The sequence below is a fragment of the Mytilus galloprovincialis genome, chromosome 10 (assembly GCF_965363235.1).
Source record: "Mytilus galloprovincialis chromosome 10, xbMytGall1.hap1.1, whole genome shotgun sequence".
Taxonomy (NCBI): Eukaryota; Metazoa; Mollusca; class Bivalvia; order Mytilida; family Mytilidae; genus Mytilus; species Mytilus galloprovincialis.
Window position 1 is genome coordinate 23,280,099 of NC_134847.1, and position 14,197 is coordinate 23,294,295.

The following is a 14,197-nucleotide window of genomic DNA, read 5'->3' on the forward strand; positions in this document are numbered from 1 at the left end:
TTATTCACTTGTGGAATAGCTTTCATTGAAGAAGGCATACAATATCTTTACACATTTTTATCTTAAATGGTCAGCTACATGTATTTAGTATTAGGGGGGCTAAAATGATAAAAAAAATTTCCTCATCCAAATTTAGGCTTTGGAAAATGTAATAGTTTTCCATCAGCTGAATGAAAAATAATATTTTATTATGAGCAAAATGAATATTTTCTTGTAAAACTTTAGAGACCATATTGTTCATTGATTTAAAATTTAGAAACCAAATTATTCAATGATTTGAAGACATGTATAGCCTCCTGATATTGAATTCATTTTCCACATTTGAACAATTTAAATCTTAATCAATATAAAAGAGGATGTTATTAAGATAGATTCTTATATTTCTCAGGCAGATTACTTTAATAATTTATCAATTTTATCCAGTCCAATATTTTAAACAATTACTAAATTTAGTGCAAAAATAACCAAATACATGGCAAAATATAGGTATTGAGAAAAAACATATATGTGTATGGATAGGTATTACTTTCATATCTTTTGTAATAAATTGAATCTTGTTCTATTGATATCATATAAGAAGTAATTTTTATATGTATATGTCTGGGGGGGTCTCAACATGGGATTTTGGGTACAGGTGTGCAGCTGGGATTTTAAAAACACCCCCCATTCATATATTGAATAATTGTGAAATCCCTACCTATACATATATTTCACAGCGAAATCATAACCCATTCATATATTTATGACCCATTGATATATCACAATCGGTCAATTACTACCTATTGATATATTTCCTCGGTAAAATTGCACCCCATTGATATATTTGACGGATCAAAAAAGGGACCCATTCCAGCGGCACATATGTATATACCTTTATATAGGAAGAGACCCCCCCATTTTATAAACATACAACAATAATGGGTAGAAAGAGTGTGTAGTAAGCTTTATTGTCAAGATTAAATGGCTATATATGTATGACAAAGTAATATGTTGGGCATACATAAATGAGACAGCAACCCAACATCTTAACTAAGACATATAGAGGTCAAAGTACAACAGATTTCTAAACAATATTTTAAGTTCAAAAGTGTCAAGTCAAAAAAGTTGTGAAGAATTGTCCAGTCAAACTAAATTTGAACTTATACTAATTGCAACAAAAAATGTTTTAGTTCTAATCTATAGCATTAAGCCCCAAATATACACAGAAAAAAGTCCCATAAAATCTAACTTGAGGAAAACTCAAAATCAAAATTTTTAATTTCTTATGGAAATTAACATTGGAAAGGGAGAAAACTCTGCCAAAATAAGTTTTTTTTGGGTCAGTTTTTGGTTGATTTTCTTAAACTTCATGTAAAATATGATATTTTAGAGGGTTATAAGTTTGTATTTGTCTATATTATATAATCTTCTGCTCATGAAATGTACAAAACCAAAGTGTTGTGGGTATTTTTTTTTTTGCACATTTTTCATAAAAGAAATTGCAAGTTTATGGCTTTGTGACCATTTTGAAAAAATAATGTGAATATTTGGTATTGTTTATATTTGTTCAGCATCTACCTTGTTAAAAGAAACTTTAAACCACAAAAAGAAGAATACATGCTTTCTTATGTTGTACTGTTATACCACTGTCCAAGGTTAGGGGGAGGGTTGGGATCCTGCTAACATGTTTAACCCCGCCACATTATTTATGTATGTGCCTGTCCCAAGTCAGGAGCCTGTCATTCAGTGGTTGTCGTTTGTTTATGTGTTGCATATTTATTTGTTTTGTTTTTTTTACATAAATAAGGCCCGTTAGTTTTCTCGTTTTAATTGTTTTACATTGTCTTATCGGGGCCTATTATAGCTGACTATGCAGTATGGGCTTTGCTCATTGTTGAAGGCCGTACGGTGACCTATAGTTGTTAATATCTGTGTCATTTTGGTCTTTTGTGGATAGTTGTCTCATTGGCAATCATACCACATCTTCTTTTTTATATTAAATATTTTCATTAAATTTGAGATTCTTTACCTTGACATGTTGAAAAATTCAATAAATGGTCAACTAATGAATTACGAGATCTAGATTATAGCTTGATAAAATAAATGAAAACACCTTTAGAGTTGTTTGTTATACTCTAAAGACCGCTAAAATATCATGAATCAATACATGCTTTGAATAGAAGCAGTAAAATTATACTTTGTATCAATTTTTATTGATATTTCTGACTATTTTGCAGAGTTATCTCCCATAGCAATGCAAATCTCCATAGGAATTTTAAAATCACATTTTTTTAGTTTTCCTCAAGTAAGATATTATGGGACTTTTTTCTGTGTATTTTTGGGGTATAATTCTAAAGATTAAAACTTACAAATCTTCTGTTGCAATTACATCAAGGTTAGGGTGAAATTTATGCTAGATTGACTGGACTATAAGTTAAAACAAAATTATCAAAGATCTGCACCAAAACCAAATTAAAAAGAACTTTACCATTTGAAACAACCACTGACAAGGTCTTGCCCAAAGACAGACATAGTCTTAGTTACAGGAATCTGTTATTAGTTGTTATTGGCTTTGAACTAGCTGTCAGTAACTGGGAGTACTCTCAAATCTGTATTAAGTGTCTTTTCAGTTCCCTCTCAACATAGACGAAGGGGACTTTGGGGTTACACTCTTTTCCTCTGTCTGTTCATCCGACCGTCAGTCGAGAATATCAGTTTTCCACTTTTTATACTTCAAATATAAAGAGAACCCCTTCTAAACTTGTCCATTAATAAATAAATAAATCAAATTCTTGGTGTGCTTGGATATACTGAATCTAATAGCTGATTATGCGGTATGGGCTTTGCTCATTGTTGAAGGCCGTAGGGTGACCTATAGTTGTTAATTTCTGTGTCATTTTGGTCTCTTGTGGACAGTTGTCTCATTGCCAATCATACCACATCTTCTTTTTTTTATACTAACCTTGTAAATGTATTTACATTTTGGATATTGGACCATAAAAGGTAAATTTAAGCCAATTTCAAATTTTGGAACATAAATCAAACAGTTAACTTTCTTGTTTGAATTATTTAATAATAAATGTATGTTTTGAATTAAATAGCAAGTAATGTCTATTTGATAATCAAACCAACACAAACTCAAATATTCTGTATAGTATGTGATGGTGTTTAGATTTATCTTCAAGCACAAAAATATGACACAAGAAGAGGCAAGATGTAATAAAATATTTAAAAGGAGCAGCTACAGACATAAGAAAGTACATAGAGAATAATTATAAACATGTAGTTAGCTTGTTCACATTAGTTCAATCTGATTCTTTTTTACTCTGAGTCTTTGATTAACATGATTAAGGCATCAGTTCTTTGGATCACTACCAATGACAAGAAGTAAATAAATGTCTTGATTTCAATACTGAGCCCTTCAGCAAACTGGACATCAAGCATAATTGACATACCGTAATAAGTCAAAGATAACATAATGTACATATTTAATCGATTTTATCATATACTTAGCATTGATATGATAGCTTTTGTATATGTGTAATGAACGGAAATACACAAGCCATAAATTCCCATCCGGGCTGATAACCCATATCAGGTACATCTCGTACATGTTACTTCCGGTGTTTCAGGTATTGGTTGTTTACTTTTCCATTGTGACGTCAGATATTTTTTATGACGACGTCAAAATTTATGGGAACTTTTGTGGGGATAGTTAAGTACTTGCTAACAATGCCATTGAAAATTATGAATCATTTTATAGTACAACAAACATGGAGTAATAATGATCATAAAACTCTTCCAAATTGTCAATGTTTCAAAATGCCTCTTCAGGAATTGTTACCATAAATATATATGGAGGTAGTAATGCTGTTGTTGGTCAATTATTGTATTTGGTTCATAATTTAACTTCTTTATAAAGTGTTTGACTGTTTTAGTTATTGCATTTGTTTATTTGCCATACATAAAACTATCGTCGTAAGTATATGATAAAGCGATTAATACATGGCCTTTTCCATATCAGCCTGGGTATCATCCCTCGACCCATATCAGCACATCGACTCCTTCTTGGGCTGATATGGGGGTCTCGGGATGATGCCCAGGCTGATATGGAAAAGGCCATGAATTAATCTCTATGTATCAAATTATGCTGTCATCAGGCTATTCCAATGGTAATTGGTCTGATGTTACACATCAGTAAATATACCTTCTGCTGTTGAATTTACTGAATGTATTCCATGGATTGATTGATTGTCATAACAAATATTGTCGATTTTCACATTTTGACCTTTTTCATTATATACAGGATCATTAGTTATACCCAAGTTAGTATTGTGTGGGTTTGTTTTCTCACATGTGTGTATGCTGTTATCGGTATTTAGTTGTTGATTGACATGTCTTGGACTATTCACTTTGTTGTCTTTGTTTATTGTGCCAGCAATTGTTATGGTTTCTATGGTGATAACCTGTTGGATCTGGTTTGATGAACTTTTATCTTTTATGTTGATATTTGTTTCTGTCGGATATTCACATCCATCTGGAGGATGACGCTTACATAGTCCCACAAATATCTCCAGAAGACACTGCTTTTCACCATGCCTGATAGAGATAAACAAATTGTATAAGTAGTTACTACATTTAATTTTACAGGAAGTAAAGCTGGTGACTGAAAGAAAAACCCACTTAAGATAAGAAATTAAATCAAGTGACTTAGAGTATTTTTTTCAACTGTATATTAAGTTATTCAGCTATATGATTTATTCTGTTTCAGTTTCTTCAATCATTTGTCCTTCATCCTCTCAATTTCAAGGCAATGAGCACATTAATGTATTTTTAAAGTGTTTAAATGATTATATTTGTTTTCAGTTTTTGGAATGAATCTTGAATACAGTTTTGCTAGTCTTGATCACTTGAGATCACAGAGACCTCTTTCTTTTAATTATAAATGTTAATGGGATAAGTCAAAACGTGAAAAGTAGTTAAAAATAATTGGAGAGACTTTAATGTTGATGTATCAAACTCTTTAAAATTGGTATTTGCTGCCTTTTCACTAAATACATGTCTTGGGTAGTGGCAATTAGGAGTAATAGCAAATATTGAACAGTTCAAGGCGAGAAATATGAGTCTTGGTGGAGGTCATGTCTTCCAAAATTTGAACTGTTACATTATGAATAAAAATCAGCTTGTTGTGTTGGTTTAGTGAATAACAGGATTCACATTCATATCACATTTGCAAGGTCTTGTCTTGAATATGCTTGTACTGTCAAAGGAACAACTCATTTTATTTTTAGAATAAGCCTTTTTGTTTTTATGCCCCATTTATGGTCATTATTTTTTCTGGTCTGTCCGTCTATCCAGTTTCAGGTTAAAGTTTTGGTTAAAGTTTTTGGTCGAGGTAGTTTTTGATGATGTTGAATTCGGATCAACTTGAAACTTAGTAAACTTGTTCCCTATGATTATGAGCTTTCTAATTTTAATGCCAAATTAGAGATTTTATCCCTTTTTCGCGGTCCACTGAATACAGAAAATGATAGTGCGGATGGGGCAATTCTTCAAATTTGATAAATATACTGCAAAAAATGCTTTTTTTCTAAAATCTAGAAACTTTATTAAAAACTTACTATTTGCAAAGAACTGTTGTACAAACTAAGAGCATATTTATGTTAAGAAGATTTTCATATTTTTTTTTACAAAAATCTGCTTGTGTATCTGTTGAAATAAAAAAGCTAGATGTGTCTATCCAGAGTTTGAAATGTCCACAAAAAAACGAAATTTAGAGAAAATGTCTAAAATTTCTACCTACTAGTATTTTATCTCTGAAAGTAGCACATGGAGGTATATTTTTTATTACATATTTGAACAGTGTAGGTAAAAAATAGGTGGTATGCAAATTCTCATAAAAAAAATTCAACATGGGATCGTAACTGAATTGTATGCCCTTAACAGGGGGAGTTGCAACCTTAGTTTTAGAAAAATTACATACTTAGTTTATCAGATATCTCATATATTTTATAAGATATCTTGTATAGTTTATAAGATATCTTGTATAGGTTATAACTTAAGATATCTTGTATAGATTATAAGATATCTCAGTATACATATTAAACTAAGGCAGTGTCTGTGTGTACCCGCATGAATGCATATAATTTCTTAAGAAGAAAAAGAAAACAAAGATTACAGCAGGGCAACAGTAAATACAATTGATTAGGCTAATAGTATTCTCGTTTGAATTGTTACACATTTGTCATTTTGGGTCTTTTTATAGCTGACTATGCAGTATGGGATGTTCTCATTGTTGAAGGCTGTACAGTGACCTATATTGTTATCATTTGATCTGTTGTGGAGAGTTGTCTCATTGGCAATCATATCATACATTGTATCTTAATTAACAATGGTATTTCATACAAAAATTCGTAAAACTATACAATGAAATGTTAGAAATACGATCACAGAGGCTAATGGTAAATTAGAGTTTACAAGAAGGAAAATCACTTGAGGAAACAGTTCACTCGTGAAAACATACCATTAGTGTTTCATCAGAAATATATTCACTAGAGTAACATTAAATTCGTGAAAACATACCATTGGTATTCCATAAGAAATGTATTTACTAGAGTAACATTAAATTCGTGAATACATACCATAAGTGTTTCATCAGAAATATATTCACTAGAGTAACATTACATTCGTTAAAACATACCATTAGTATTCTATTAGAAATATATTTACCAGAGTAACATCAAATTCGTGAAAACATACAATTGGCATTTCCTTCGGAAAATAGTCGCTTGATGGTAACAGTACATTCGTGAATACATACCAATTGGTATTTCCTTAGAATGAAAATCGCTTAAGGGTAACAACACATTCGTGAATACATACCATTGGTTTTTTCTTAGAATGAAAATCGCTTGAGGGTAACAGTACATTCGTGAATACATACCATTGGTATTTTCTTAGAATGAAAATCGCTTGAGGGTAACAGCACATTCGTGAATACATACCATTGGTATTTTCTTAGAATGAAAATCGCTTGAGGGTAACAGTGCATTCGTGAATACATACCATTGGTTTTTTCTTAGAATGAAAATCGCTTGAGGGTAACAGTACATTCGTGAATACATACCATTGGTATTTTCTTAGAATGAAAATCGCTCGAGGGTAACAGTACATTCGTGAATACATACCATTGGTATTTTCTTAGAATGAAAATCGCTTGAGGGTAACAGTACATTCGTGAATACATACCATTGGTATTTTCTTAAAATGAAAATCACTTGAGGGTAACAGTACATTCGTGAATACATACCATTGGTATTTTCTTAGAATGAAAATCGCTCGAGGGTAACAGTACATTCGTGAATACATACCATTGGTATTTTCTTAGAATGAAAATCGCTTGAGGGTAACAGTACATTCGTGAATACATACCATTGGTATTTTCTTAAAATGAAAATCACTTGAGGGTAACAGTACATTCGTGAATACATACCATTGGTATTTTCTTAGAATGAAAATCGCTTGAGGGTAACAGTACATTCGTGAATACATACCATTGGTATTTTCTTAAAATGAAAATCGCTTGAGGGTAACAACACATTCGTGAATACATACCATTGGTATTTTCTTAGAATGAAAATCGCTTGAGGGTAACAGTACATTCGTGAATACATACCATTGGTATTTTCTTAGAATGAAAATCGCTGGAGGGTAACAGTGCATTCGTGAATACATACCATTGGTTTTTTTCTTAGAATGAAAATCGCTCGAGGGTAACAGTACATTCGTGAATACATACCATTGGTATTTTCTTAGAATGAAAATCGCTCGAGGGTAACAGTACATTCGTGAATACATACCATTGGTATTTTCTTAGAATGAAAATCGCTTCAGGGTAACAGTACATTCGTGAATACATACCATTGGTATTTTCTTAGAATGAAAATCGCTTGAGGGTAACAGTACATTCGTGAATACATACCATTGGTATTTTCTTAAAATGAAAATCGCTTGAGGGTAACAGTACATTCGTGAATACATACCATTGGTATTTCCTTAGTAAAAATATCGCTGCTATAATAGCTGCCAATAGAACAGCCACTGTAACAGCAGAACCAGCAATGATAAAAACATCTACAATTAAATATTTCATTCATTTCATATTGTAAAACCAAATTGTGACTATTGAAACTGTATTAATTTCATGGCACTGGCTACGGTTACATTGAAATATAACAATAAAAAAAGAAGTTATTGTTACATTGGAGACTAATTGCTGGAATGCAGGATGAATGAAACTACCACTCCAGCTACAAAACAAGATGGCCACTCACTAGGGCAAGGAAAACCCGACTGTTTAGTTGTAGAAAGGTAGTTATTGTAGACACAGTTGTCGGATGAGTATTGTCGATCAAGATTCAGAAACATCTCCTTAATGTGTCGCAGTAAACAATGGCTATAATGGTGTACTTGCATAAAGATTTGGAACTGTGCATGCCATTTCAGTAACCAGTTTCAACTTTTTTAATTTGAGGTTTCATATTAATATATAATTGTTAACTGTATACTGTTTTCCAAAAATGAATTGTCATTTGATTCATTGTCTAATATTTCTTTAATGGGTCGTTGTACAATTTAAATGCTAAATTTAACACATTGATGCGCTCAAGTTTAGAAAACAAACTACCTTTTGATACAGCTGTCGAGTCTGATGTTGGACCTACAAAATCAGGAAACGTAGGAGAAAGTCCGTTCGATTGCTCTCTGTCTTTTCCTGGTTCTTGGATATTGTTTCCATTTACACTACATGTTGATTCCTCAGCTTGAAAGAAATATAAAATTATGTAGTTAACTTTAAATACATGATTATTTTACAATGATCCAAATATGTGCTAATTACAGAAAAAAAAATAGCTAATATCTTGTAATTCAGTTTATCATTCTATTCCGAACGTAAATTCGAATACGAATTGAAATGCGCATCAAATTCGCTTTACTGTCCCAACTTAAGTTTTAATTCGCATTATCAATTAAATTAATTATAACTTAATGTGAATAACGATTTAGAAAATGTCCACATCATAGTTTAATTCGACTGTATGCATATACCTCAACTAATCCGAATTAGCCAATTCGAATTCGATTCGAATTAATAAAAAAAAAAAAGAATGTCGTGTGATCGCTATTGGCAAATTCGGGTCGCATTCAATTCAATGTACGTGTGAACGAGGCATTAATGTTGAATAAAATCATTGGTCGCTTTTGAAGAGATGTGTCTTTGTATTGGAAAGGATATAGTTATGACAGCACATGTAATTATTATAATGAAAGCACCAATAAGTGACATCATGTGGACCTATATTCTGCGAGTTTACGTCTACTTTAGATTTTTTCTGTAAAACAGGCACACATTTTATCGAGCATTGCCCACTTCAATGACACTTTAAGTATGTTTGATTTCTAAATTTGTGGTGTCTTTTGCCACGAAACAAAACAGAAGAAACCAAAATCATGATATTGAATTCCGACGGAAAGATGTGAACGTTTAAATAAATATACAACATAAATATATTCTTTATTTGCAAAACAGACAAAAACCAATTTTGGTTATGGCAAATACATTGACAAAACAAACATGATCAAAAATATAAATTCTTTTCATCTTTATTACAGTAATTCAGTGTTTCAAAGACGATTAGAACATCACTGTTTCTCTTTATAAAAACAATTAAATTTCAAACATTAAAATTATTAATGTGCGTGCTAGAAAATATATATGCATATTTTTTAAATAGAATGTTATAATCTAAAGACTTCAAATCAGTGGTGTCTATCCCCTCATTACATTTAACAAGTTTAAAAGATATTTGCTGTATATAAATCATTATACCTGTTTCACATTCGTAGATGATTCTGAAGAAGGATACATAAGCCAAACACTTTATAGAATAAATCTTCCTTACAACTAAACTACAGTCATTTCTACCACAACACTGGTCGTCAACATTGAATACTTCTGTACAGTCGCCCACAAAATACTGACAGTCATCCCACTGGTTTCTCCCATACAGCGCCTCCTTTACATTAATATATAAATTTGGAGGGCACTTCAAAGCAACTTTTTGTGCTTCACTTGAATTTTTATTTGTACATCGAAATTCTGTAATCCCTGAAATATATGTGAAATCATATGTAAAATCTTCCCTCTTTATACTAATTTTACTATAATTCTATAGTTACCACAAATGCTATTTTCATGTACTAAGTGAATATCGGTCAAGTCGGGTCACTTTTGTGAGAAATATTTCCTTTTATATCACTGTGAGATCGTTAACAAATCAATATTGAAATACGGCCGGGATGACCATTTGACTGTCTGGGGAACAGGAGGATTTTGGAAATGGTATATTGACCTAAACAAAAAATCTTCATCAAAACAGAGTGTATAAGTATAAGTAAATATAAGTTGCCTCCAAAAAATCATGCAATGATTTTGTACAAAAGTAAAAACATTTGGAGAGTGTGACAACAACCCGACCAAAGAGAAGAATGTAGATTTGGCAGTTTTGAATATTTTTTTCTGAAAACTCTACAACTTCGAAAATAGATTGCATCAACAGATTTGCGTCGAGTGCCACAGGTTTAGTCTATTTATTGAATTAAGACCATCATGGAGTCTTAAAAAATAATCACTTTTTTTTTTTATCTCGAACAGTCGACACATCTTAATAGATTAGTGACATTTTTTATATTGAAGGCACAAGTTAGAACTGACATAACCATGCATTCTCCTGACTGTCATGTCAGTAAACAACAACCGTTTCAAAATTACCATACATGCCAAAGTCAACTTGACGTGGTTATATTTCAAAAAGTACGACATCAATTAATTATTAAGTTTTTACTCACCTTTACAAAGCTTTATACACCCTGCTGTAAGTACAAACATAAAATAAAAGGATTTCATTTCATCATTTTTTGTCAAAAGTTTAAGACGTTTTTCTTACAGTTTTTTCCTTCATTTATATCATTCTTTGTCTAGAGAAAGTTCAGTGAAGTGTTAAAGGTGATGTCAGCTGGGTGTTGTACCCAACCGTCGTTGGCCTTTATAAAACACCTGTCGGTCAGGGTTCAAAAAGTTACCTGCTATTGTTAACTACAATTTTTGGTAGTGATTGTCAGATAATAACGTATTAAAAGTATGGTTGCAAATAGAATAAATACATTTCTTTTACAGATTTGAAACTTTAAAGTATTTTAATTTGTTCAAAATTTTATTCATTAAAATTTATGATTGTATGCGTTTGCAGTAGATTAATTGTCACATGCATTCATTAATGCTACTCTAACTTTCGAATGTTGACCCCCTAAGTAAAACAATTACAGGGAAAACTTATTATACCTCTTTTATGTTTATGTCAGTTTTTAGCTATATCATTTATGAAAAAAACCTTCCAAAGACCAGCTTTTGATTTTGATCCCTTTCATGCCCAGATCTATATATTTAAGATTGTATTGTAATGTCACAGTTTTATGTGACATCATTGTATGCAACAAGCTTGTTTTGCGCTGGAATTACTGTGCGATACTTCATTCAATATTAGTCCTTTGGTAGGATGGATATATTAACTACATGCACGCTGCCCTTGACGTTCCACTAAATAACACAAGACTATATATTTTTTTTATAATATATAGTATTTTAAAGTTATCTAAATATATATATAAGAAGATGTGGTACGAGTGCCAATGAGACAACTCTCCATCCAAGTCACAGTTTGTAAAAGTAAACCATTACAGGTCATGCAAAGTACGTTCTTCAACACGGAGCCTTGGCTCACACCGAACAGCAAGCTATAAAGGGCCCCCAAAATGACTAGTTTAAAATCATTCAAACGGGATAACCAACTGTCTAATCTTTAAAAAAAACGAAAAACACCTATGAACTATCGGGAGTACGTAAACCATTACAGGTCATGCAAAGTACGTTCTTCAACACGGAGCCTTGGCTCACACCGAACAGCAAGCTATAAAGGGCCCCCAAAATGACTAGTTTAAAATCATTCAAACGGGATAACCAACTGTCTAATCTTTAAAAAAACGAAAAACACCTATGAACTATCGGGAATACGTAAACGCAACGACAACTACTGAACATCAGATTCCTGACGTAGGACAGGTGCTAACAAATGCAGCAGTTTTAAAAGTTTTAATAGGTACCAACATTTACACTGATCTGAAATAATAGAGTAACATCACAGCATAGAAAGACACACTTTAAAGCATCAATTGAAATGGCTTAACTCAATCAAAAGACATATTAACACGAATGGATATACACTGAACGAATAAATTTGATCTATTATACAATGTAATACAGAATCATTGAATCCAAAGCCTAATTCTATTACGCTAGGAACACTAAAAAAAATCGCCTCTCGAACTTGTTAGGGTACCACAACACTCACACATAATTAATCCTATTCTTACCTTAATTTCAGTCTAGATGATTGGTTGTCATTTGTGACTGTTGTTAACCACTTTTTTCATTCTCTTATTTTACTGAGGGGGGGGGGGGATAGGTCTTGCAAATGTAGAATACGGTTTTATTGAAAAAGTTGTAATACTATAATAATATCATATTTCTTATATATATATAGTATTGCCCGGTATTACCCATTTCAGGGGGTATTTTGCAGCCGGGTTTTCCTACCCTTGTAATTGTATTTTATTTTTGCTTACAGAAGGTCGACTAGCAAAGTTTTCTTGTGTAGAGTTGTCATGCAGTTGCAGTCATCCAGCATTAACTTATAATCAAATTATTATTTTCATCATGTACACTCATATTGTCTTTTGATGCACTAGTTACAAGAATTATTTACATTTGGTCATCAGCCTAACAAAGAAGAGTTGTGGTAATTCTCATTTCTGTAAAACTATTCAACAACTTCTTTGATGTTACAGCTATTCAGAACAAGAAAAACTACTGGTAGAAATATTGAAACAATGGTGTGTCCTCACTTGTATTACTATTTACCTATATAAATAATAATTATAAGTTGACACACACACCATCGTTTCAGTTATTGTTCAGATTCCTAGTTTGTCCCCCTTGTCCTCAATAGCTAAATACGCGCCATGATTCAAAAAATTTAAAAAGAACTCTCAACTATATTAAACAGTGCGGCAGATCACAACAACCACTAACTTTACTATGAAAATAAACACTGAAGGCAACAACAATGTGGCAGTAGGGTTACGAAGTTTCTGTCACATGTGCATTGTCCTTGACCTCATTTTCATGGTTCAGTGACTACTTGAAAAAAAAAGTTAAGATTTTTTTGTAAATGTTAATTTCTCTCTTAATATGAATAATAGGATAACTATATTTGATATGTGCATACTTTTCAAGATCATTGTGCCTGTCAGATAGTTTTCACATGACCTCAACCCCATTTCATAGATCAGTGAGCAAGGTTATGTTTTGGTGGTCAAGTTCGTATCTAGTAAAATTGGTGTATGGAAGGATTGTAAGGTGCACATGTCCAAATGGCAGGTGTCATCTGACCTTGACCTGATTTTCATGGTTCAGTGGTTATAGTAAAGTTTTTTGTGTGTTTTGGACTATTTTCTTTATACTGTATGTAATAGGTCTACTATATTGGGTGTGTGGAATGATTGTAAGTCGTATATGTCCAACTGGCATGTGTCATCTGACCTTGACCTCATTTTTATGGTTCAGTGGTCAAAGTTAAGTTTTTGAGTTTAGGTCTTTTTTTTCTAATACTATATGTAAAAGGTCAACTATATTTGGTGTATGGAAATATTTTATGATGTACATGTCAGTCTTGCAGGTTTTTATTTTACTTTGACCTCTATTTCATGGAACATTGCTCAGTGTTAAGTACATGTGTTTTGGTCTGTTTTTCTTAAACTATAAGCAATAAGGTCAACTATATTTGTTGTATGAAAGGATTGTAAGCTGCAAATGTCTGCCTAGCATGGTTCATCTGTCCATGACCTCATTTTCATAGTTCATTGTCAATGTTTAGTTATCAACTATATTTAGTGTATTGAATGATTGTAAGGTATTTTTTGTTTGTTTAAATTACCTTAACCTCATTTTCTTGGATCATGTTAAGTTTATGTAAAAGCTGTAGTAAAGATTTCTATTTAGGACTATCAACATAATATACAATGTTTAGTAAAGAAGGCAAGG

The 14,197-nt window shown here is 32.0% G+C and overlaps 1 protein-coding gene across 1 annotated transcript; it reads right to left on the reverse strand.

The window, feature by feature from the left end:
• Positions 1 to 928: 928 nt before the first annotated feature.
• Positions 929 to 11,257, reverse strand: LOC143047197 (uncharacterized). Its single transcript, XM_076220195.1, has 5 exons — positions 10,888 to 11,257; positions 9,869 to 10,147; positions 8,666 to 8,800; positions 8,022 to 8,112; positions 929 to 4,578 (listed from the first exon to the last, which is right to left on the reverse strand). The coding sequence occupies exons 1-5, from the start codon at positions 10,943 to 10,945 to the stop codon at positions 4,167 to 4,169; spliced, it is 975 nt and encodes a 324-aa protein (XP_076076310.1). The 5' UTR covers positions 10,946 to 11,257; the 3' UTR covers positions 929 to 4,166.
• Between the last annotated feature and the right edge of the window lie 2,940 nt (positions 11,258 to 14,197).

What these genes read in the sequence shown, in the direction of transcription:
- LOC143047197 (XM_076220195.1), bottom strand. Translation starts at nt 10,945, where the DNA reads ATGAAATCCTTTTATTTTATGTTTGTACTTACAGCAGGGTGTATAAAG. An exon ending in GTGTATAAAGCTTTGTAAAG is followed by an intron (nt 10,148 to 10,887) that starts GTGAGTAAAAAC and finishes CATATATTTCAG; the next exon opens with GGATTACAGAATTTCGATGT. An exon ending in TTACTAAGGAAATACCAATG is followed by an intron (nt 4,579 to 8,021) that starts GTATGTATTCAC and finishes TATCTCTATCAG; the next exon opens with GCATGGTGAAAAGCAGTGTC.